Source organism: Bactrocera neohumeralis, chromosome 5, assembly GCF_024586455.1.
Source record: "Bactrocera neohumeralis isolate Rockhampton chromosome 5, APGP_CSIRO_Bneo_wtdbg2-racon-allhic-juicebox.fasta_v2, whole genome shotgun sequence".
In the NCBI taxonomy this organism is placed as follows: Eukaryota; Metazoa; Arthropoda; class Insecta; order Diptera; family Tephritidae; genus Bactrocera; species Bactrocera neohumeralis.
In genome coordinates, this window is record NC_065922.1 from 63,308,280 (window position 1) to 63,332,259 (window position 23,980).

The 23,980-nt window shown below is 37.9% G+C and overlaps 2 protein-coding genes and 1 long non-coding RNA gene across 3 annotated transcripts in view; all 3 read right to left on the bottom strand.

Moving 5' to 3' along the window:
• Positions 1–226: 226 nt before the first annotated feature.
• The window catches only part of LOC126759339 (uncharacterized), a 64,922-nt gene continuing 41,168 nt past the window's right edge, over positions 227–23,980 (bottom strand). Inside the window, 4 exon segments of the mRNA XM_050474073.1 lie at positions 227–1,397; positions 1,897–2,376; positions 2,432–2,572; positions 2,632–2,932. Of these exon segments, the coding sequence (XP_050330030.1) occupies positions 345–1,397; positions 1,897–2,376; positions 2,432–2,572; positions 2,632–2,932 (1,975 nt within the window). The 3' untranslated portion in view covers positions 227–344.
• LOC126759507 (uncharacterized) lies at positions 15,447–16,101 on the bottom strand. The gene is made up of 2 exons (XR_007667010.1): positions 15,728–16,101; positions 15,447–15,668 (listed from the first exon to the last, which is right to left on the bottom strand). It is a non-coding gene; the product is annotated as an uncharacterized LOC126759507 (long non-coding RNA).
• On the bottom strand, positions 19,835–22,004 carry LOC126759457 (zinc finger protein 836-like). Its single transcript, XM_050474281.1, has 2 exons — positions 21,580–22,004; positions 19,835–21,504 (listed from the first exon to the last, which is right to left on the bottom strand). Exons 1-2 carry the CDS (start codon positions 21,583–21,585, stop codon positions 20,581–20,583), a joined length of 930 nt encoding a protein of 309 aa, XP_050330238.1. The 5' UTR covers positions 21,586–22,004; the 3' UTR covers positions 19,835–20,580.

Genomic DNA, 23,980 nt, shown 5'->3' on the forward strand with positions numbered 1-23,980 from the left:
CGTATACTTTTTCACTTTTACACTGGTATAGCCCCTTAAGTTTCTTCACAAAATCACCCTGTACGTAAATTTTTTTGTATATGTAAGTATAAGAAAAATGCATTAATAAGTTTTTTTCTGGAAACATAATGTTAACCAATGTGCTTAAATTAATAAAAAAAAATAAAATTTTTTAAGAACAAACTAATACTCTCATTTGGCAAAATGTTGTAATTGTAAAAGGTCATAAGCTTTGAAACAATATTTTTATTTTATGCTTGAATTAAGCTCATAGAAAAAAATTACTCCTTATTACCAATTACATACTTATGCACATTATGAAAATAAATTAATAACCTTTACAATTATACATCATTGATTCCATATGTATCTTGACTCTTCGTACTGCCTGAATTTTCACCAAAGAAAACTTCTGAAAATTCATTTAATTCTTCGGGTGTTTTTTTCGCGGATAACTTTGTGCCATGTGACTTCATATGACCACTTAGACCAGCGTACTGGGCAAAACGTTTCCCACAAATTTTGCATCCATATTTTTTGAAGGCGTCATGTATACGTTTATGTTGTTTTAACTGCATGGGGCTTTTGAATCCTTTGTTGCATATATCGCATATTTGGTCTCTTGTAGATCGGTGAACGCTCATGTGCTCTTTATATAGTCCTTTGGTGTAGAAACCTTTTCCGCATACTTCACATCTATGACGTGGTCGATTTTCATGACGCCGCATATGTGTATTAAATTTTGATGCTGTTTGGAATTTATTTCCACATATGTCACAAACATAGGGTTTTTCTCCTGTATGAAAACGCATATGAACCTTTAACTCTGTTGTGGTTGCACAGGGCTTATTACAAATTTGACAACTATAAGTGTAGTCATGCACATGCCTTCGTAAATGTACAGTTAAATTTGTTGCTAATTTAAATCCATGTCCGCAAATATGGCATTTAAATGGAAGCGAACCATCATGAGATGCTAAATGTACTTTATACAGGCCAGAACCAGAAACTACTTTTTCACATATTGTACATACATATGGATTTACATCAACTTCCAGGAATGTAATGTGTTCGTAATAAGGACATATAGGCTTATACTCGATATTTTTTTGTTTGCACAATATTTTTTCTTTCTTTTCAATGGAGCAAGCTTTTCGTAACCGTAGGATTTCTCTTTCCAATTCCTGCTTCTCTAAATTTAAACCGGTTTCACTCTTAAATTCTTCATAAACAGATTTTGAAGCTTCCCGACGTCGGTTACTGAATCGATACGCTATATCATTTTCATCCCAAAGGCTTGGATATCTCTGGTATATTTTAGCAAGCGTAATAAATTGGTCGTCATTCAAAAGGCTTTCTAGAGGTGGGGGTTTCTTTATGAATTGTTTACAATTATACTGGAAATAATTTAAAAAATAATTAGACGAAGGTTATTTACTATAACATATGACAATTAATAAGCAGTACAAGTAGTATCATTGACTTTATCTTTGATTGCGAACGAAGCGAATTCCTTTATTTTATAATATTAATTATTAAGGGTTTACGTATTACAGCCCTAATCTGAGAAAACCTCACAACTGGTTTGTTAATAACGCCACAATTCTTGCTCAAACCTCACAAGAAAAAAGCACAAAACACTCAACACATGAGGTGAAAAGCACTTTGCTGCGAACCAGTTATTTTACTAAAACAAGCAAGACAAATTAAAAAAGTGAACAACCAAAAAAGCGAGTAATTCTACAAATCTATTAAATTTGGTGCTTATTTGCAAAATATAGGAAGTTATGAGCATTTGTGCTTTTGAAATCACCTCAAAATACGAAAACCTCACAAATAACAAAAACCTCACCTAGCTCAGGACATTAGAATAGGGCTATTAATTTCATATCTTACCTCTGATCTTTCCAAATTTCTTCTTTCGATATACTCCTCACGCTTATCGTTGTCCAACAAAAATGTCATTGCATCAAAATAGTAAAGAGTTGACTTCTCAAATGCCGATATCCGTTTGGATTCTCGTCGAAAAGTTGTACGCAATCTAAAAATCTTTTGCCTGACGTCATCTTTTGTAGCATTTGGATACTTTTCTTTATATTTTTCAAGTAAGATATCATATTGTTGGTTGCGTACCAATCTATCGGTATAAGAGTCGCACTTCGAATCCCACAGTGCCCTGCATGAATGATATACTTCTATAAGTTCTATAATAAATCTTCGTTTTGCGTCACAGTTACTAGATTTTGTTTTTGGACTGTTTTCAGGCGGCTTAGTATCACTTTCTTCTAAATTATAAGATTCTTCGTAGTCAAAATCGCTGCTAGATTTGTATTTATGCTCTGCCAATTCATGGCTTTCATTAATTTCAAAGTTATCCTAAAATAAAGAATGTACAAATTAATTTGTTCCGGAAAATTTAAATGAGACTTACATTTTCCGTACTGTCTTCGTCAACGAAATCTTTTGGGGTTAATTCCTCTTTAATGACAACAGGACGCTTAATGTCACTTGTATCCAGTTCAATTTCGACTCTTTCAAAGTCTCTCATATTAAAATCATCATCATCCTCCTCCTGTAAAACATATCTTTTTGTCTTATCTTAATTCATTTTAATTCGCTGATATTAGTTACCTCTAAATTTTTTACCGAATTTAGACATTCTTCCAAGTCTTCTATTTCTTCATCATATTGATCAATTTCATTTTCTACTTCCTCTACCTTTGCTTGATTTATTTCGACTAAGTGGTCTTCGCACATGTGTTGCATAAAATTCTCCAATTGCAAAAAGGAATAATCACAAAATTCGCAGTTCAAGAAAAATTCTTTCTTTCCCACTGACAGCATTGTAGTTATTTCTCCACATTTCTTTAATTTACTACATTCTATTATTTGTTTTTCAAAACCCAACGCCATCATGTGTTTTTCATCCAAACTTTAATTACAAGAACACCAAATAATCCTTATTCTACTAGTTTAAAATGAAAATACGTACAATAACATCCAAACCAAAACTCTTTTCTCGGTATAAGAATAATAAATCGAATATGCACTGCTATCGATAGTACTTAAGGCGAACACGTAGTACCAGCTATAAATCGCACGCTTCTTTTGCCAAAAATAAAATTTCGTATTGACGCCGTTCAAACGGGGACTCTTTTGTCACTAATTATCGGCAAATTTTTATTTGGTGTAGTTGGTTGCGTTTTCACGAACGACATAAGTCTGACAACTTATCATATTCTCAAATTCTTGTATGCTTATAGCGGGATTCTCTAGTTTCTATTTGAGAATTTGAGACATTTTGAGGTAAAATCTCAATTTGTGACTAGTTACTATTTACTTAACAGTATCTAGCTTTAGTCTCAAAACATTGCCTCATATTTGAGGCCTAACTAGCAGGTCACAAAACCAAAAAGAACTCTTGTCTGCCATTTTGTATATACTGAATAGATATTAATCGATTGTCGTTTTTTTATATTTTGTAAGCAACTCAAATACGAAAAGGTTAAAAATAAATCAATTTAACATAAATTTCGTAAATATTATGCAACAAAGTCAACATATATTTTTATTCTTATTGATAAATATGTTTTTTGACTATGTTATAGAAAATTTAATATTTTTTATCGACATATTTATTTTCATTAAGTTTAAAAACATCTCTGAATAATGAAATGTAATAGATTTTGTGACTGTCACTTACAGAAAAGTAAAATCGTCTCAAGTCTCAAAACTTGTCTCTAACTTAAACTTGAGACTGTATCACAGTACAGAATCGCACGGTTAATGTAGGCGGTGAATCAAAATATTTTTTAATTCTTAATTTTTGCCCTTATTCACATTTTTCGAAAATACTTCTATCGGGTGATTTTTTAAGAGCTTGATAACTTTTTTTAACAAAAAAACGCATAAAATTTGCAAAATCTCATCGGTTCTTTATTTGAAACGTTAGATTGGTTCATGACATTTACTTTTTGAAGATAATTTCATTTAAATGTTGACCGCGGCTGCGTCTTAGGTGGTCCATTCGGAAAGTCCAATTTTGGGCAATTTTTCGAGCATTTCGGCCGGAATAGCCCGAATTTCTTCGGAAATGTTGTCTTCCAAAGCTGGAATAGTTGCTGGCTTATTTCTGTAGACTTTAGACTTGACGTAGCCCCACAAAAAATAGTCTAAAGGCGTTAAATCGCATGATCTTGGTGGCCAACTTACGGGTCCATTTCTTGAGATGAATTGTTCTCCGAAGTTTTCCCTCAAAATGGCCATAGAATCGCGAGCTGTGTGGCATGTAGCGCCATCTTGTTGAAACCACATGAGCCAACATTTAAATGAAATTATCTTCAAAAAGTAAATGTCATGAACCAATCTAACGTTTCAAATAAAGAACCGATGAGATTTTGCAAATTTTATGCGTTTTTTTTTTAAAAAAAGTTATCAAGCTCTTAAAAAATCACCCGATATTATATTAAGAATATTTGCATATTACATACAAAAAATAGACAACAAAATTTTAATTTTTGAACGTGAAATTCCTCTCGTGATTGCAACAGTGCTCAGTTTCAAAGGAATATTTACATTACGTCAGAAATTTAAATGTTATTTTCTTTCTTTGTAAGTAATATGCAGGGTCGGCTTTAGAATACCGTCCCAGGATTTCGAGAATAAAATAGGTATCGTCGGATAGAGGAGGTTCTCCAGGTCAAGAACATACATACTTATAGCCGCTCGCAAGAAGTGTTCGAGGTATTTGCGTTTAAAGTTAAATATTACCACAATTAGGTATTTTATTGATTTAAAATTAGTTTCACACTTGCATTTTTTATTTTTTTGTTCACTAATTCGTTTGTACACATTTATTTTACATTATATAGTTATATTATATAGTGTATTAACAAAGCATCATCACTACAAAATCTTACAAAGCCGTTAATTGAAAAAAAAAACATAAGATAGTGTCTTTCCCGAAGGAACAAGTCTTACTATTCACTAAACAGTCTCTAAACAGTCTCAAAATATTAACTCAATTTTGTCACCTGATAGTTAGCAGATCACAAAACTAAAATGAACTCTTGTTTGACGTTTTAAGTACACTTTAGTGTCTAGAGATCATTATAGACATTAATCGATTGTTGTTTTTTTTTTTTGTATTTTGTAAGCAACTCAAACACGAAAAGTTTAAAAATAATTCAATTTTACATAAATTTCGTAAATATTATGAAACAAAATCAACATATATTTCTATTTTTATTGGTAATACTGTTTTTTGACTATTTTATAGAAAATTTATTATTTGTTATCGACATATTTATTTTCTTTCAAGTATAAAAACATCTCTGAATAATGAAATGTAATAGATTTTGTGACTGTCACTTACAGAATAGCAAAATCGTCTCAAAAATTGTCTTTAACTTAAAATCTCAAATTTAGAGACTTGAGACTGTATCACAGTACAGAATCGCACGGTAAACTAAATAGTAAATACCTCTGCGAATAGTAGGCACCTTGTCGTGGTGCAGGGGCTTAAGTCGCAAGGCATTCTCGGCACCCCCCAACCGGTGTGGGTGGTGTCAGCTGGGCACTGCCCATGCTAGTTGTCGGGTGCCGCATGCGTGCGGCAACCAAGAGCTACCACCTCCTAATCCAGGGTGTTAAGCGACTTCCGTGCCCATTGGATGATTTGCAGCCAGGAGGTAAATTCGGCTGTATTTTAACGGAGCCTTCCCAACACCGGGCCGAATTGGGAAGTAACGGTGGCCTTACCGCGGCATGGGGCTCTGGCGCGGCGGACCTTTGAGTTCCCCTAAAAACACATAGACCCGACAGCTCACCTCGTTGAGCCAAGGGTCGTACGAACAGGATGAAAGAAACAACAACAACAACCACTAATAACACAACGACAAGGCAACGAACAAAGCAGACGACAATGGACAACGGCAACAACAGCGGTACTGTTGCAGGCAAGGGAGGCTCAGGGGCTAAACGTAAGTTCAGCTTCCTGGACGCCCTATCGCCTGATGAGCGAGCGCTGTTTGAGGAGTATGCGAGAGACGACGATGATGACATGCCCTCATGCAGCGGTACTCAACAGGCGGGTACTGCACCCGCTAACAACGCAGCGGACCACTCCACAACTCATCAAAGTAGGATCAGCCCAGAAGAGTCGCAACAACCTTGCCCAGCAGGAGGCACGCGCAAAAGGAAAAGGAGGCGCAGGGGAAGACTGGATGGCTGTGCTGCCCCTGAACTACCCCGCGGAGATTCTGGAAGCAGCGGAGCTTACCGCTCTACAAAATCTCCTCATGGAAGAGGTGTACAGGGGCTGCAAGGACCCTGTAGGCTTCCATGGGGTGTACTTCAAGGGCGGATTTATGCAGCTCGACTGCAAAGATGAAGAAAGCGTCAATTGGCTAAGGGAGATCGCTCCCAAGCTGACTGGCTGGAAAGGCCCCATTCTTTGCGTCAGGAGGGGGGAGGACATCCCGATCATGCACAGTATGACGGTACTCCTCCCAAGATGCGAGGGGAAACATTTCGAGTTTGCTCTGGGGCTCCTCAGGAATCAAAACAGAGGGATCAATACCTCGGCCTGGCGAGTTGTCGACAGCAAAATGGAGGGCGCCGGATGGAGGTTGAACCTGTGCGTGGACGACGAGTCCTACAAGGTCATCCGGACGGAGGGCTTCCGCCTGAGCTATCGGTATAGTACGGTAGTTATGAGGCCCTACAAACCGAAGACAACAAGGAAAGAAGTCGAGAAGATACAGGTGGACGATGAGCCTACTCGTCTCAGCACCATGACAAGCGAGCAGGTTGCAACTGCGATAATCACAGCGGAAGTCCTAGCAGAGAAGCCGATCACGGAAGAGGGGGTGCTATCCTCTACGCAGGAGCTCCTGGAGGGACTTGAAGACCTTGTATGCACTGCGGGGGACGGGGCAGATGAGGACCAGTTCCTCATTGAACCGATCCTATAGTGGTCGCAAGCATAGAAGTAGCCGAGGTGAACCTGCATCACGCGGCGTTAGCATCCGCTGTAATCGCGAGCAGGTTCTCGGCGGATAACCTGGGCATCCTGTTAATACAGGAACCATGGGTCCACAGAGGAGAAGTCAGAGGCCTCAATGTGGACAACAACAAGGTAATCTGGGATCTTTCCAGTGAGAGACCCCGAGCCTGCATAGTAACTAGGAGAAATATTGATGTATTATGTATTTCAGAATTCCTAACACAGGACCTAGTTGCGGTGCAGGTCAGAGATGAGGAGGGAGCGGACTTCATTTTGGCAACGGCCTATCTACCAGGTGACCCATCTACTGCGAATGAGCTGCCCCTGGTTCTGGGGTATGACGCGAATGCGCATCACACAGAATGGGGAAGTACCGACTGCAATGCACGAGGTGAGTCTCTCCTAGAATTTATCATTAGCAATAATCTAAGTATTGAAAATGTTGGGTGTGAACCCACTTTCGTCACAAGCAATAGGAGGGAGGTGTTGGACATCACCCTAAGCAACGAGCTCATGTCAGGGATGGTCTCGCAGTGGAGGGTATCGTCAGAACCTTCAATGTCAGACCACAGGATCTTGAGATTCGGGCTAGGGGTGGAGGTCATGACAATTCTTCCTAAACTCATTCCCAAAAACACCAATTGGACTGTTTATCGGGATGCGTTAGAACGAAATCTGTTAGGGGAGGGGAAGTCGGTCAGAGGTACATCAGCCCTGGGATTTCAGAGCAGGATATCTGCGCTGAACCAGGCCATCACAAACGCGTATCACTGCAGCTGCCCCCTTAAGACGATCACCAAGGGGCGTAAATGCCCAAGGTGGTCTAGTAAACCTCGGATCTCCGATCTAATGTACGCAAGCTTTTCAATAAAGCCAAGCGTACTGGGAACTGGGAGGACTACAAAAGCAGCCTAACTGCTTATAATAAAGAGATTAGGTCTGCAAAACAAGAAAATTTCAGGAATTTCTGTGAGAACGTCTCCTAAGTACCAGAAGCAGCTAGACTGCACAAAGCTCTGGCCAAGGGAAAGACGAACACAGAATTAGCGATTCAAAAAGGCGATGGCACTTATACGACAAATGCGGAGGAGAGGGCTACGGTAATCCTACGTGCGCATTTTCCGGAGACGGTTGAGGTGGACCAGTGCCTACCTGTCGTAGAGTACAAGCCGTCTCGCCTGGACTGGGTGCTCGCAAGGAAACTGTTTACTGCGGACTCAGTCAGGTGGGCCACGGCCTCGTTCGCCAAATTCAAGTCTCCGGGCGCGGACGGCATCTTTCCGGCGCTTCTGCAACAAGGTGAGCAGATCCTACTGCCACACCTTGTGCAGCTGATGAGGGAAAGCCTGGCGCTGGCGTATATCCCTGAACCCTGGAGGACAGCAAAGATGATCTTTATACCGAAGGTGGGAAGGAAAGACTATTCGCTGGTTAAATCCTTTAGACCGATCAGTCTAACCTCCTTCTTACTGAAAAGTATAGAAAAGATCCTAGACCAGGAAATAAGATCGAAGGCTCTTGTAACTGCACCCCTGCATGCAAATCAGCACGCGTACAGAGCGGGCAGATCGACGAATACCGCCCTGTACCAGCTTACCTCGGAAATACAGAGCTCGCTGGATACTGGGGAGGTGACGTTATGCGACTTCCTAGACATCGAAGGTGCCTTTGACAATGCATCCCATGGGAGCGTGGCAAGGGCACTGGAGAAAAGAAATGTGGCACCTACAGTGCGCAGGTGGATAGAGGCTGTACTGCGCACCAGAATAGCTGAAACCACATCAGGAGGCACCACTATTCGTCTCGGCACTACAAAGGGCTGCACACAGGGAGGAGTGCTATCCCCCCTGTTGTGGAGCCTGGTCGTGGACGAACTACTGGTGCTGCTAACAAACAATGGAATCCGCTTTCAAGGATATGCGGATGACATTGTTATCATAGCGAGAGGCAAATTTGTGAGTACTCTCTGCGATATCGTACAAAGGGGACTAGGTCTAGCCAAGGGTTGGTGCAACAGTGTTGGACTAAACATAAACCCCTTGAAGACGACCATCGTCCCATTTACGAGGCGCAGGTCTCTGCCTGGCCTGAGGAACTTAACACTCGGAGGCAGAGAGATAGAGATGACAAACATCGTCAAATACCTAGGTCTCACGCTGGATTCCACGTTAAGATGGAAGCAGCACATTGACCTGACCATGGTCAAAGCTACTAAGGCACTGATGGTGTGCAACCGGCTGGCTGGTAGATCCTGGGGGTGCAAACCAAGGATTATCAGATGGTTGTACACTATGTACAGATGCCAAGCGGCACTCAATTTTATCTCGTCATACGAGTTAAAATCGCTATTGATGCAGGAGTGTATAGACCGGCTCAAGAGTCTTGCAGAATGCAACCAGGTGAACCTTATTTGGGTGCCAGGTCACAAAGGTATAGCCGGGAATGAACTGGCTGATGAGCTTGCCTGCTCTGCACCATCCACTAACATGGTAGGACCAGAACCTTTCATAGCGGTCGGTACCCGCATCATAAAGGAGCTGCTCCGTAATAATGAAGCAGTGGGTAGGGAGATATATTGGCAACACCTTCCAGGCTTGCGGCACGCAAAGTTGCTGATGAATGGCTATAACCTCAAAAGGTTTAAAATCATAATCAATCTCCCAAGAGATAAAGTCAGGCTACTGATCACCTTCTATACCGGCCATTGCAAACTCAAGAAGGACTTATTCAACATGGGCCTAGCTTCTTGTGCGAATTGCCGGTTCTGCGATTTGGAACCCGAAACTCCAGTACACCTGCTAATGGATTGCACAGCAATCTGTAGACGCTGGACCAAGGCCCATGGATCCATGTTTCTAAATAGGGATCGCATCGCCTCAATAGCACCTAGCAGTATATTGGAATTCATCAATTTGCTGGGGCTAGCTGAGACGCTGTGAGTCAGGAGAGGGCACAATAGACCCTAGGTCGCGGTGCAATCCTCATCAATTTATCTATCTATCTATCTATAGTAAATATAAATATAGTTTAAAAAAACTATAAAATATCCATTATTGTAAGAAAATCATGGGATACTTTGTGCCATATTTTTCGTATAACCAGTTTATCAATATCTTCTTCTTCTTAATTGGCGTAGACACCGCTTAAGTGTTTTTAGCTGAGTTAACAACAGCGCGCCAGTCGTTTCTTCTTTTCGCTACTTGGCGCCATTTGGATATTCCAAGCGTAGGCAGGTCCTTATCCACCTGGTTTTTCCAACGGAATGGAGGTCTTTCTCTTCCTCTGCTGCCCCCGGGGGGTACGGCGTCAAATACTTTCAGAGCTGGAGTGTTTTCGTCCATTCGGACAACATGATATCAATATCATCGGCACACGCCAGCAGCTGTACACTCTTATAAAAGATTGTACCTGTTCGATTAAGTTCTGCAGCTCGAATTATTTTCTCCAGCAGCAGGTTGAAGAAGTCGCACGATAGCGAGTCGCCTTGTCTGAAACCTCGTTTGACATCGAACGGCTCGGAGAGGTCCTTCCCGATCCTGACGGAGCTTTTGGTGTGCTCAACGTCAATTTACACAGCCGTATTAGTTCAGCGGCAGCTCCTTTTCGTGCTGTCGAAAGCAGCTTTGAAGTCGACGACCACCACCTCGTGTGTTTTGTGGGGTCTCCCTTTTTGTGGATTGGGCAGAGCACACTTAAATTCCAATCGTTGGGCATGCTTTTGTCCGACCATATTTTGCAAAGAAGCTGTTGCATGCTCCTTATCAGTTCTTCGCCGCCGTGTTTGAATAGCTCGGCCGGTAATCTATCGGCCCCCACTGCTTTGTTGTTCTTCAGACGGGTAATTGCTATTCGAACTTCTTCATGGTCGGGTAATGGAACATCTGCTCCATCGTCATCGAATGGGGAATCGGATTCGCCTTCTCCTGGCGTTGTGCGTTAACTGCCATTCAACAAGCTGGAGAAGTGTTCCCTCCATAATTTAAGTATGCTCTGGGCATCGGTCACTAGATCACCTTTGGGGGTTCTACAAGAGTATGCTTCGGTCTTGAAACCTTCAGTTAGCCGCCGCATCTTTTCGTAGAATTTTCGAGCATTCAACCTGTCAGCCAGCTTATCAAGTTCTTCATACTCACGCATTTCGGCCTCTTTCTTTTTCTGTCTGCAAATGCGTCTCGCTTCCCTCTTCAACTCTCGGTATCTATCCCATCCCGCACGTGTTGTGGTCGATCGTAACGTTGCGAGGTAGGCAGACTGTTTTCTCTCCGCTGCAACAATCACTGTCAGTTTATATTAAATATTATTTTTAATTTTTTAGTTGAAGCTAAGAAAGGATGTGTGAAAGTTTTCAGTTCGAAATCTCAAAAACTGAAAGGGTAAGTACCGCCATGCCTATATCGATTTACATAAGTATATATTATCCGACTTTTCTTTCTGGGTATTACAAACTTTGTGGCAAACCCATATACCTTGCTCAGGGTACAATTAAATTTAGTAACCCAAAAGTTTATAACTTCTTTTTAATTACTCTCCAAAAACAATATCGATCACTTTATGATCCATCGCCTTTCTTTTTTGGTAACGCGATTTTCAGTCGTGTTCATTTACAGTTTTCTGTACTTGAATTTGTAAAAAAGAAATGATTTCATTAAAAAACAAATACACTTTTTTTATTAAAATAGGTTTTACTAAGTACTTTTTTATTCATTACTGGATCAATTTGGCTGTTAGTGAAGGATTTTCTACTCTTATTTGTACATTATTGTAACTACTTTTTAAAAGTTTTATCCAGTAGTTGTGGACTCTTAGTTGTACATATCGTTTGATTGTATTATAATTTTCTCAAATTTTAAATGAGTGTAATTAGACAGTAATAATTATACACGAAAATAATAAGCGTCTTACTTTTAAACAGAGGGATAATATCAAAGTTATTATTCAGAAAGTGATTTGAGGTGTAAATATTTTTAAATACTCAAAAAACCAAATCATTACTTATCTTAAATATTCCAAATTCATATTTTCAAAACTTTATTTTCAGCAGAAACTATTATGCAGCAAAATGAACGCAACTAAAGATTGCGAAAAGTTAATGAATGAATTATGTTTAGCCAAACAAAAAGTGACGCAGGCTAAAATTGAGGTCCTTGACGAAGCAGCAAGGACCGTGAATATGTATGAACGTTCTGAATATTTTAAATAAGGAAATAAACGCCGCTAACCAAGAGCTTTATGTACGAATACCTTCAAAACTGTTCTTGTAATTAGGTTAGGTAAGGTTAATTTGGTAGACCAATAAGCCGCGCATGGACCAGTTTGATTTTTTGCGATGGCAAATTGAGTTCACTCGCTAAGTCCAAGAGTAGAAGTTATCGTTTAGGATGTGTCTCACTGTCGATACCTCCTCTAGTGTATCATACTGATGCCCAGATGCTTACAGCGTAGTCTTGCCAATGCGGGACAAGTGCATAAGAGTTCCTCCATTTTTCCCCTGGTGCCCTGCTCCAGGCATTTTCTGCAGTCTTCTTGATCTGTCAATCCCATCATGTTTTACAGTCTCTTCTATCGAGTGTCATTAGAATTGCTGTGTACTTCCGATCCACCATTTTGCACATGACTTTTTCAGTTTTGCACCCAGGCCACTCGTTCCATCGGGTTTTAATTTTCTTCACCGTTTTTTCGAAATCGTCGCATAGACAATGTCTTTGTGGCCTGGAACCCAGTAAAAGTGAAGTCGCTTACTTTTGGCAAACTTTCCACTTCTACCCTGCTTTCCAAGACACTTCTGGCCGATATGCGATACAAGGTTACTGCCTTGATTGCTGCTTGGCCGTCTACGTAGATGTTGACTCTGTAATTTTCTGCAAGTGCATTAGAGAGCAGCTCCGCTGCTTTCGCATTAGCAAATACCTCAGCTGGAAATATACTTCAGTGGTCCGGAAACTTAAAAGATTAACTCCATCGCTGATTATCAAGCAACCAGTATAGATGTTTAGAGTGTTGCGCATGGATTTATAAAAGGGAACCTGGGAACACCAGCAGATCCGTTTTCTCTGGGTTTAACCCCAGACCCGCTTGCGATGCCCTGTTCTAGACTGTATTCAGAGTGGTACTGCTAATAGTATGTAGACACCTTCCCGTTATTAAAAAGACAATGTCGTCCGCATATGCTATTATCCTAGGGGCTTTGCCTTCCAGATTTGCAGTTTATTTATTCAGGAACGTTTTCCGCTGTACTCTCCTCGCAACTAGGTCTTACCGCGTCCTTACAGCCTGGGAAGTACACACTGACTAAGTCTTCCAATGAGTCCTGCCCGCCCACTCTCCGCTACTTGTAGTCCTTTACAAGATCTTTATGTTCGTTCTAAAAGTCCTCGATTCCTGCTAGCTTGGCCCGGTTGAAGCGTTCCCGTATTTTCCGTCTGCAAGACCCAAGCTCCTTGTTCCACCAAGAAGACTTTGTTTTTTTGCTTGAGTCGCAGCGTAGAGGGGCGTTCGTGAATACATTAACGCTGTTTTCAAGCTCTTCATGTGAGTTGCACACGCAAGGTCTAAGTCTCTTGCTTAATAGCATCTGCCTGTTTCTGTTCTTGTAATTACATTTTTTTATATATTTTACTACCAGATCGATGCAATATATAACCGAATTTTAAAAAACCTTAAAAATATTTTGGCCAATCTAGTGGTTTTGGATGGTGTTCAATTTATTTAAAAATTAAATAAATTATTTCAGTGATAGGCATTACAATACATTGTAACTTGTTGGACTTCTATAAATTTTGTGTTTGTAGTTCATTTAGGATTTAATTGCAATTTAAATTATCTTATTTTAATCGACAAACATCATTAATTTCAAAGATGGAACCCCTCCTCTGTGGAGAAAGCGCAACTTTAACTACTGCATCTACAACATAATTAAAATAGACTCAGAAAAAATGTGTTAGAATAAGTTGAGTTCTTCTCAGTAAGGCAAAAATTAAAAGAAAGTGAAAAATTGAATTTAATAGTCGTAATTGTTATAATTTTATAATTATAACCAGCGCTATTCTGCACGGTATTTCAAGCTATTAGTATGTTAAAGAAAGTTTGAATAAAACAACCAATAATAAAATAATTTCATAATTCTTTATTTTGAAATAACATCAATTCTTCCATAAATAAATACTTGTACTCAATATTATTTGTTTCATTTTATCTGAAGGGATCATTGGGATTCGTGACAGGAAAAAAACTGCACCTTCAAATTTGCCGTTCAAAATTGTAACTTCAAGAACATTGCCCATACATTTTTATGACAAATCTAGTGCCGTTGCAGCAAAATGATAGGTGACTCAACATTTAATTAAGTCCTGTTAAATCCAATTAATTCAAAAATTTCTTATATACCGGGTTACAGAAATTTGATGAAATGTGTGCCTCCATGCAAAGATATTGTTATATTTCCAATGCTGAGCAATTGCTCGGATCGTTTTGGAGATGAACACGTATATGTATTTGTATTAAGACGCAATGCATTGACATTTCGCTATAAATGTGATTGTTTTATACATGCGTTAATATCATCCACATAGTATGTACGCGTGGAATAACCAGAAATGTCAGTCTAAAATCACCGTACAGCATTAAAGCACCCACGAAAACCCTGGTACATATTTTTATTTAGATCTTTCATCTTTCTATAGCGAGTTTCAATTGAATGCTAAAAATATTTTTTTTCATTTAGCTATGCCGCAATGCGTTTTTATGTTGCACAATGCATCTGGATTTGTGTATTTCAATGGCAACTTGAATGCTGAATGTGCAGTCCGTCCGTCATCAAGCAAAGGAGCTGCAATACCTCATGAACCAATTGCTAACGCAATATGATATTATGATCGAATGCGCGCAAATGTCAGTGCTATGGGAAACGTTTTTCTTGGCGCGTCAAAAAAATCAATCTGCTCCAATTGACAAATTAATTCCATCTCTTTTGTTCATCAGTTATGGAAGGCATACACGCACCAATTATTGTACCAATTTCATCGAATTGTACAACTGATTGTTACGTATATGGGGCAGTAGTATGAGTTGTACCAACTGATTGGATGAAAATCAAAATTTTTTGATATTTTGCCAAGTTGGTTGTGTTAGTTGGATCATGTTTGGGTTGGTGGTGCGATTTCAAACGATTTCGCCATTTTATTTCGGCTGTCGAAGAGAGCGCGTCATATATAATAAATAAAGCAACAACTACCGAACTCATGTTTAAGCAACGAAGTGAATATTCATAATCAAGTTGGCCTCAAAATTGTATTAAAAGTTGTGTCGTATGTAGCGACAAGGGCAATTTCTAGCCCAACTCAATCAACCAACTAATTGTTGTGTGTATGCCTTCCATTAGTAAATCTTCATTATTTTCAGGTGTGTAGGTCAGGTGAGAGCATACCAAAATTAATGAGAGGCATTTTCGAAATCAGAATGCAAATATTTTTAATATTTATTAGCGGCTTGTTATATATTTATATTTGTCACAAAGGAAAGAAGCTTGAGATATAAAACATTTCGTAAATATGATATGTACATACATATATGGTGAATAATTGATAATACAAAAAGAACAAATGAAAATTTAATTCGCGACACGCATCATGATATGTGACGTCCAAAATTCTGTTTAATGTTCCAGCTAGGAAAATTAATCAATAATACATGAACATGAACATGAAAATATTAAAAAATACTTACTTCAATTCCGAACTAAATTTGCAGAAACACTTACAACACCCTTATATAATACAGGGGGGCGCAAAAGTCAGAAGTTGATCAGAAGATGCTATAAATTTTGCAATTGACCTCTAATGCCGGTTCTGATTACATAGACATTTGTGTAGTAAATACATGCGAAATACACATAAATAAATAATGGTACGCTACACTGCGTGTCACATCCGATATGCTGAAGGATGCATTTCCCGAGCGCCTAATCTCCCGTTTTGGCGATTTGCACTGGCCAGCAAGATCGACTGATTTGACCGCTCCAGACTTATTTTTGTGGGGCTTTTTGAAGTCGCGGCCTTATGTCAACAAGCTTCAGACTCTCGCAGCTCTTAAAGACAATATTCGTCAAGAATGTGACGACCTATCCCCGGAAGTGCTGGCCAACGTGATGGAAAATTCCATAAAAAGGGCTCAAATGACAATCAACTGTGGTGGCGGCCATTTACATGATATCATATTCTCGTCTTGATGTAAAAAAAATGTAAAAGACCAAAAAAAATAATCCACAAGCAGAATCATATTTTTAATTTAAAAAAAAAATTTTAATTTTCCCAAAAACATCAGAAGGTAATTTTTGTGCCACCTGTTATAACAAATATGTTATTAATTCTATATTTTCAATACAGAAATGATATTCTAAATAAAGAAAGTTCTTGAAAGAATTAATATTTTTGCCGTTGATTAAGATTATGTATATGACTTCAACGTAGAACTTGGCGTTAACGGTTTGTCCGGGAGGAACAAATTCATGGTGGACGATGCCTTTGATGTCAAAAAAGCATTGTTTTCTCTTTGGAATTTGTTCCCAGCACGGTCTTCAACAGCGACCTCTTCCTGGCCCGCCAAAACTCACCATTTCTTGCTAAAGTCACAACTGGGTCTACTTGATCATATCAAAAGTCTCTGTTGCAGATTTACCGAGTTTCACAGCAAATTTAATCGCGTACCTCTGCTCTAACGAACGCTGGATTTTCGGCTTGCACCATTCACAGAAACACGTCGCACGAAAATGTTTGTCCTGACTCTCCAGGAGCGCGGAGACAAGTAACGCCCTCTACCGAATCCCGATGTACAGTCGCGGCGGAAGAAAATCAGCCCTTTTACTTTCCGGACAAACCCTGTATGTGTACCGAAAGCAAATAGCGTCGTCAGAGAATGTTAATATTTATATAACTGATTAAAATATTTTTCCTAGATAAACGCGGTAATGTTCAACCACAACCGCTTGGTAGTAGTTGGACATTTTTTATATTCTAGCCAACCCTACTGTCACCGAGTCGAAAACCGTAATACCGCAAAAAAGTTTAAGTTTTTGTAAACCGAATTACTAAATTTGAACCAAAACTCAGTTAGGTTGAAAGCATGTAATATAGACCATAATAAAAAATATTATTATATTACGTTGTAGAATATTTTCGTGCCTTTAATTTGGAAAACTGTTTCTTCCACTTCATTTTCAACTAATACTGTTGCCAAACCTGTCAGTTCTTTTTGACACTTTGTAGAGCGCATATAGGTTTTGATAAGTTGCAATTAGAGAAACTGCGTTTTTTATTAGTTAGGACCACAAGAAGTGTTAACTATAACAGTTTGAACAAATATAATTCAAAACGTCCAGGGGTGTAGTTTAATTACCAATTTTTCTGTCTTGTACTTCGTTTAATTTAGGATAGTCGAAAAGTCTTTTCGTATTTCTAATCAAGCTTCAACCATTTTTTTTTTTCATATTTATAATAATAAATAAATAAACCGATAGAGACATTATTCCATCATTGTAAAGCTTATATCAGTGTAAAACCGAATTTCGGAATTTCCAGAACGGAAGCGAGCGAAGCATTGTTATACCACACGAACTGATACAGCAGCGTCTCCGTAAACTTCACAAATTTTATTTGTGGCTTGTGTGGCATTCTTTCCTTTTTATATACAAATTTCAAAATATAGCGAATTTCTTGTTTATTTTCACTCATTTTTGAACAGGTGTAACCTTTTTTCAACTTCCCCGAATTTAATTTTTTTTGGTTAAACGACGCTTAAAATCTCACCTTTCCAACACTACGAGGTTGGACAATTAAGTAAAGAGACTGATTTTATTGCTGCGCTTGTGGTAAACCTGTGACCTTGAAATTCCCTTTTCCCTTTTCCGGCATCCCTCCCCTCTCCATTGATATATGTACCATCGCTCTAGCTTGTTTAGATAGCTGCGTCAAGTTGAGTAGACGTGTGTTTGTAGTGCTCGTCACGAAAATGGAAAAACGAAATCAAGAGCAACGCGTCGCGATAAAACTTTGCGCCAGATTGGGCGAAACAGCTTTGGAAACGTACGCTAAAATTGTAAGAGTGTATGGTGATAGTGCTCTTAGACCCGGAAACCAAACGCCAAAGCTCACAATGGTTGTCTCCGCGCGCCCCCCACACGAAAAAAGCTCGCATGAGCAAGTCGAAGGTGAAAACGATGATTATTGCCTTTTTTGATAGCCGTGGATCGTCCACAAAGAATTCGTTCCTCCGGGGAAAATTGTGAATCAAGTCTACTATTGCCCAGTACTCGAAAGATTGTGAAAACGAGTCAACAGGGTGCGACCAGACATGGTTCGCAACTGTATCCTTCATCACGACAACGCGCCGTGCCACACCGCCCTCAGCGTGTCCCAGTATTTGGCCTCTAAAGGGATCGCCGTGTTGCAACATCCGCCTTATTCGCCCGACATGTCACCCTGTGACTTTTTTTTGTTTCCTAAAACAAAATCGGTGGTCAAAGGAACCCATTTTGAGTCGATTACGGACATCCAGGCGGCCGTGACGAGGGTGCTCGCGGACATCCCAGTCGAAGCGTTCCAGAAATGTTATGAAGCGTAAAAAACGCGCTGGATTCGCTGTATAGCTGCGCAAGGGGACTACTTTGAAGGGGATGACAGAGTTGTAGAATAATTTTCAAATATACGGTTTTTATGGAATCAGTCTCATTACTTAATTGTACTACCTCGTATATGGTATGACACAATGTGGTTGGTAGCACTGGAGATATACGACTGCAACGATATCTTTTGACAAAATACGAAAAAACTTTTTAGACTACCAATAAATCTGTTGCATCTACATATATATATACTTTGCAACTGATCAATAGTAAATAAAAATCCAAAAGTTTTAGTCTGATCAAAGCTTTTATCGTTTGAAGAGAATGACAGTATTTCAAAATTTTGCTCTGAATCGCGAATTGGCTCATCTTCCTCCTCATAATTGAACTGTCTTTTCTGTTTTCTCAAGCGAAGTGATGCCATTTCTGATCGAAAGTACATATGTCCATACATGTGTAGTGTATATATATCTTTATATATATAAATCTTCTGACCATGTGTTTGTAATTGAACTGCTCCTAAACGGCTGGACCGATTTTGATGAAATTTTTTGTGTGTGTTCAAGGAGATTCGAGAATGGTTTAGATTCACAATTTGGTCCACTGGAAAATGTTTTTTTAAATTAATTTTTCATTTGTAATTAATTGCTAACTTTGTAAAGTTTGGCCGATAGATGGCGCTACCATCGCAGTATCCAATATTCAAACCTTAAATTGGCGTAAACGTGGAATAAACAAAACGATGCCAAAGTAAAAGGCGACATCTGTAGACAAGTTTTCATAACGTGGACAGAGTTATTTGTTCTTAAGTAATAAATTGGGTGATTCAATACATCTATGGGTAGCTATAACATTTTTTTCATACCTGCTAACTATTGGAGGGGGTATCTTGACAGGCAATTTAAAATTGCAAAAGATCTGGCCAAAAACCAATTCTTTCTTAACGCACGAAATGTTTTTTGATTCATTTTTGTTGCTTCACCAAAAATGCGATTATTCCTTAACTAATACTTATAATCTAACTAATAGAAATCATATAGATGGTAATAGTAGTAGTACCTATGTATCAGCCACAGTAAAACGTGGGCGGGTCCTCTAGTATATATATAAGTATATACATATGTAATATCAACCCGCAATCAGTAGCTTATATTAAACAAATTAATACAATACTGCCGTTGTTGTTTATAATATTAGGATGATAAATGAAGTAGTTCTGTAATTTAATTTATATTTTATTTAAAGACAAAAATGAAATACGTAAAGAAAATTCGTCAAAATGGCTCTTTAGGCAGATGCCAGACTTGCCTATATGTACAACTTGGCCTCGGGTATTTTATGAAGGTCTGATATATATCACGTCATCGAATGAACTTATTATCAGTAGTTATGATAGTACAGTAATAGTAATATTGCTATTTTCACTCTAAAGGAAAAAATATTTTCGTATTTGTTCTAAAACTTGACGATCAATTTCAAGTTATTTAAATCAATTTTCATAGAATAACTGTCAATTTGCCAAGCATTACTTGCCAGTGAATCGAATGAATTATACCAGATGTTCAAACAAATGACACAAATGAGCAGCACTTACATTGCAACTCTGCGCTAACATGTCTTCTGACGCACACGGAATAGTGTTATAATTCTTTCTTAGTGAAGAAATTATTTTTTTTTCACTTTAAAAAACATTGCTAGAACGCTTTATCTTAAAAATTACTATAATTGAATTTAAGTCTTATGTTTTAAAAATACAATAAAAAAGAAATTGAAATTTTAATTTGTTATTTGAACTGTTCACAACAGTAAAACAAATCTAAAATATACAAAACGATTTGTACGAATTCAACTCTATGATTTACATTCGACCCATAATTAATTACTTAATTTATTGGACTCCCAACCACTCATCTAATTAGAGACTTCATTTTCTTTTTTTTCTTATATATTTCAACTTATTTCACTTCGAATTTATGTTCCCATGTGTTTTCATATGCCCACTGAGACCTGCATATTGGGCAAAGCGTTTTTCACAAATTTTGCACGAGTACTTTTTCTCGGCGTTGTGGATGAGCTGATGCTGACGTAATTGTTTATTAGTAGTAAAACCTTTATCGCATACTTCGCATATTTTATCTCTGATATTCCGGTGAATACTCATGTGTTCGTATAAAGAGCCGGTTTCGTAGAATGTTTTGGGACATAGTTTACACTTGTGACGAGGTCGTTTCTGATGTCGCAGTGTATGTGTTAAAAGATGTGAAGATGTTCGTGTTCTGTATCCACAAAGATCACAAACGAATGGCTTCTCATCGGTGTGGGAACGCATATGAATCTTTACTTCCGTGGATGTGGCGCAGGGTTTGTTGCATACTCCACAACTGAAAGTGTAGTCATGTACATGTCTACGTAAGTGTACTGCTAAATTACACGCCAGCTGAAATCCATGCCCGCAGATGTCACATTTAAACGGTAGGGAGCCATCATGTGCAGCAAAATGTACTTTAAAGGCATCAGGACCACGCATTACTTTTTTACATGTTGAGCATTCAAAAGGTCCAACATCCTTTTCGAGAAACTCAATATGTTCAGAATATGCGAATTTTGGTTGATATTTCAATTTTTTTCGTTTGGCTATTAGTTTTCTGTTCTTTTCGAAAGAACACAATTTTCGCAATCTCGTAATTTGTTTCTCTATATCAATTTGCGTCATATTTAAACCGGTTTCGTTACTAAAATTTTCCCATACAATTCGTACAGCTTCCTCGCGCCTGTTTTTGAACCTATATGTAATGTCTTTTTCATCCCAGAGACAGGTGTTTTCTTTGTAGATCTCAGCCAAAATTATTAATTGCTCATCGTCTAAAACAAAATTTGGTGCAACCTGAAATCGAAACAAAATTTGTTGTTACTAAAAACCATTGGTCGATAGAACAAATAATTGAATTTGCATACATACATACATCACCAATCTAAATATTAGAGGATCTACATTTGTTAATTATGGTTTGTTTAATTTATCATTCACTTCCAGAGCTATAAATATATCACATCATTATGTCAAATTTTAGGATATTAACAAAGCAGAATGGCACTTTTGTGAATTTAAATTTTTGATGCATATGTGACCTTGAGCTTTTTCGGAAACACAGCAATTATTGACAACACTGCGCAGTTTGCACTGCCGATTTTATGCTGGCAGACGAGTTAGGCTGAACCCACACCGGATTAGTCAAAAACGTCTTTGACTAATAAGACACAAAAACGTCTTGTGCTCTAACCCACACCAAGCCAAGCACAATGAGACATTTTGTCTCGCTTGGTGTGCATTGAAATAAAACAAAAAGAGAAGGAAAGGAATATTTTCAATAATTGAGTTTTGTGAACGAAATTAAAGAAATAAAAGTGAGTGGTGGGGGCATTCGTACAACCAGAAGCATGGATAAAGCATAGATAGATAGGCATTCTCTATGTTTTAAGTTCTCTGGCCAGGATTGCTTTATCTAACTGGTTGCATCAAACGAACTGCGTAGTTGGCATACGCGAATAAGTGAAATTTGTAGTTGCAACGATCGTTTTAAAAATTATGAGAAAACTTTTACCGTTGTGAGTTATATCTTCCGCCGAATAAAATGCGGAAATTATAGATATAAATTTAAAAACCCACGACGAGAAGGTTTCATTTTATTGTAGTGCGTTTTGTAGTTATAGGCTATGTTCGTAAATGCATCAAGACGCGCATCATGACGATTGCATAACAAACAGAACGTTCAGAAATGCCAATATTGCAGCACTGCAATAATCAAGCGTTCAAAAAGACAACACTTCTATCAGCTGTCACTCATAATTTCTATAAAAAAATTGTTTACTGCATTTAACTACGATGTCTGACGAAAAGTAAGTGCAAAACTGTTTTATTTTAATTTTTGTATTGAAATTTAGTTAAATTATGTTAATAATAATTGTATAAATTATTATTTTTAAATTTTTAGTGAAAATCTCAGTAATGCGGAGACACAGTTATTGCTGAGAGTACGGTTGAATATGAAGGACGAGTTTAAATCGGGTAGAAGGAAAAAAAATGTATTGTGGAAGAAAGTTGTGACCGAAGTGAAAAATGTAAATGAAAACAATAAAAATTTAAATGAAGTTCATCAGAAAAAGTAATAAAAAAATTATTCAAATAAAGGAAGGTGAGGTAAAGTAAATTTTTTTTGATGAACACAGAGTGGTAAAATAGTTTCTTCTATCGATACCATTGATATCATCTGAATCAACACGGCGAATGGGGGCATCTTTCATTGTTGGTTTCCATATCGGCATGTGTTATTGTATCGCTAATATGTTCAGAATAACCTCCCTTATTTATGATAAAATTGTGTAAGATAGCGCAAGCGAGTATTACATTAGATGTGGCTTTAATGCTCGAAGCTTCAATATAATTTAAAATTTTAACTGTTTCTTAAAAATCCCGAAAGTTTGTTCTATAAATACTTTGTCTTTTAAAAGACAAACATTTGTACCTACAAATTTTTCTTTTTGACTTCAATACCCTTTTTTTTCTTAAATTTAAAGAAAATCTATCATTTCTTTGCTCACAAAGTTCGTCTAGTGTTAGATTCAGCAAAATTTCCATTTTAGTATTATACGCGTTCTAAAATGCAAACAAATGTATCTGCAAATTGTCAAAAATTGTATAAGAAGTATCAAACGTCAAACTTGGAGTGTTGCTACTGTTGCTTATGCTGCAAGTCATGATGCATTTACGAACATAGCCATACTTAGATAAACCCGTCGATGAAAATGTGAATATCTTATAACAATTATAAAAAAATGAAAAAACTCCAAACTACTCGACTAATGCTTTATTATTATCTTACCAAAAGTAAGATATACGTTTGATTTAATTAATTTATTTAATTTAGTTATAACATTCGACCAATAAATAAGCAACTTGGTTAATTATCTAATTTATTGTATACTCAATAACACTTCAAAGCTGCGAATATATTTTATTTTTATTAATTTATACCATGTGATTTCATATGCCCACAGAGACCAGCAGATTGGGCAAAACATTTTCCACAAATTTTGCAAGAGAACTTTTTCTCGGGATCATGAATCTGCCGATGTTGACGTAGTCTTCTGTTGGTAACGAAGCCTTTATTACATATATCGCATATTTTATCTCTGACAGCACTGTGAACACTTTTGTGTTCACGTAAATTTCGTTTTTCGTAGAAGGCTTTCGGACATAGTTCACACTTAAACAGACGTTTTTTCTGATGTTTGAGTTTATGTGTTAAAAGATGGGAAGATTGTCCTGTTCTGTACCCACAAAGATCACAAACGAATGGCTT